This window comes from Sinocyclocheilus grahami, unplaced genomic scaffold (genome assembly GCF_001515645.1).
Source record: "Sinocyclocheilus grahami isolate Dianchi unplaced genomic scaffold, SAMN03320097.WGS_v1.1 scaffold287.1, whole genome shotgun sequence".
NCBI lineage: Eukaryota > Metazoa > Chordata > Actinopteri > Cypriniformes > Cyprinidae > Sinocyclocheilus > Sinocyclocheilus grahami.
In genome coordinates this window covers 763,100-764,135 of record NW_015505466.1, presented here as the reverse complement: position 1 = coordinate 764,135, position 1,036 = coordinate 763,100, and the positions used below count along the sequence as shown (strand labels likewise).

The 1,036-nt window shown below is 40.6% G+C and overlaps 1 protein-coding gene across 1 annotated transcript in view; it reads right to left on the bottom strand.

The window, feature by feature from the left end:
• LOC107600601 (uncharacterized) overlaps positions 1–1,036 on the bottom strand; it is a 46,222-nt gene continuing 45,186 nt past the window's right edge. The window contains exon 3 of the mRNA XM_016292535.1: positions 1–284. Within this exon, the coding sequence (XP_016148021.1) occupies positions 1–284 (284 nt within the window). The remainder of the gene's footprint in view (positions 285–1,036) is intronic.

The window sequence follows — 1,036 nt, the reverse complement described above, 5'->3', positions numbered from 1 at the left end:
TCAACTCAACTCTATGGAAATTAAGGGGTTCTTTATCACAGTGAACAGGTCAAAATATGTTATTCGTAGTGTAAGTGATGCAGCAGTGCTCCCTAGTGTTTGAGTGGGGAATCTACTACATGATATCAGGTTAAACTTTTTTTGTGGTATACGGACCAGGCTGGCTGTGAGAGAGGGTGCAGATTTGCCAAGGGTCTGTGAGCGCATGCGCACCAGGTTGGTGGTCTCTGAGCCTGTAGCTGACCATGTCTGTTGGGTTGAGGCATATGGCAGCAGGTACTTCCCTGGGGGGAAAAATAAAAGATGCCTGTGAGTAAAAAAACAAAAGAGAAGCCACATTTTATTTTACTTACATTTAAACATTACATTACATCTATAAGTAAAAAGTACTGTAGAAGCATACTAAACAAAACAGGTTCTTAAAAGTTAATGTTAACTAATGTAATCTGTTCAGACAAGATCAGAGAGGATTCTGGCATCTACAGACATGTGATTGGCAAAGAGAAAAAGTAATACTGTCCAGTGAAAAACATGATTTGTGTGAATAATGCACACTCCACTGTTTGTGTGCACTTTTACACTCCACTGTGCTGCTTTCTGTATGGCAGGCACAAAAACATTTGGACATTTAGGGGCTGTTCACACAGTGTGTTTTTAAACTCCACTGTGCTGCTTTGCCATTATTTTTCTGTGTAAACAATGCGCTACACAGATGTGTTTGATTGTTGCACCTTTTGTGTCTCATGCATGAAACAATGTACTAAAAACGAAGACCTTAAATTAAAATAAGCTCACTACCCTGCATCTTGCATTTTTAAACACAAAAATTGCCAAATTACTCATCCTCATGCTGTTCCAAACTTATATGACTGACTTTCTTTGTGCACCACAAAAGATATTTTGAAAAATGTCTCAGTGCTTCTTTCTTAGTCTAAACCGGGTGTGCCTCACACGTCCTGAAAACTGAAGCTGCGGGCTCTTTGATCGCCCCCCCCCCCCCCCCCCCAAACACACACATTCACAGCAAAGACATTCT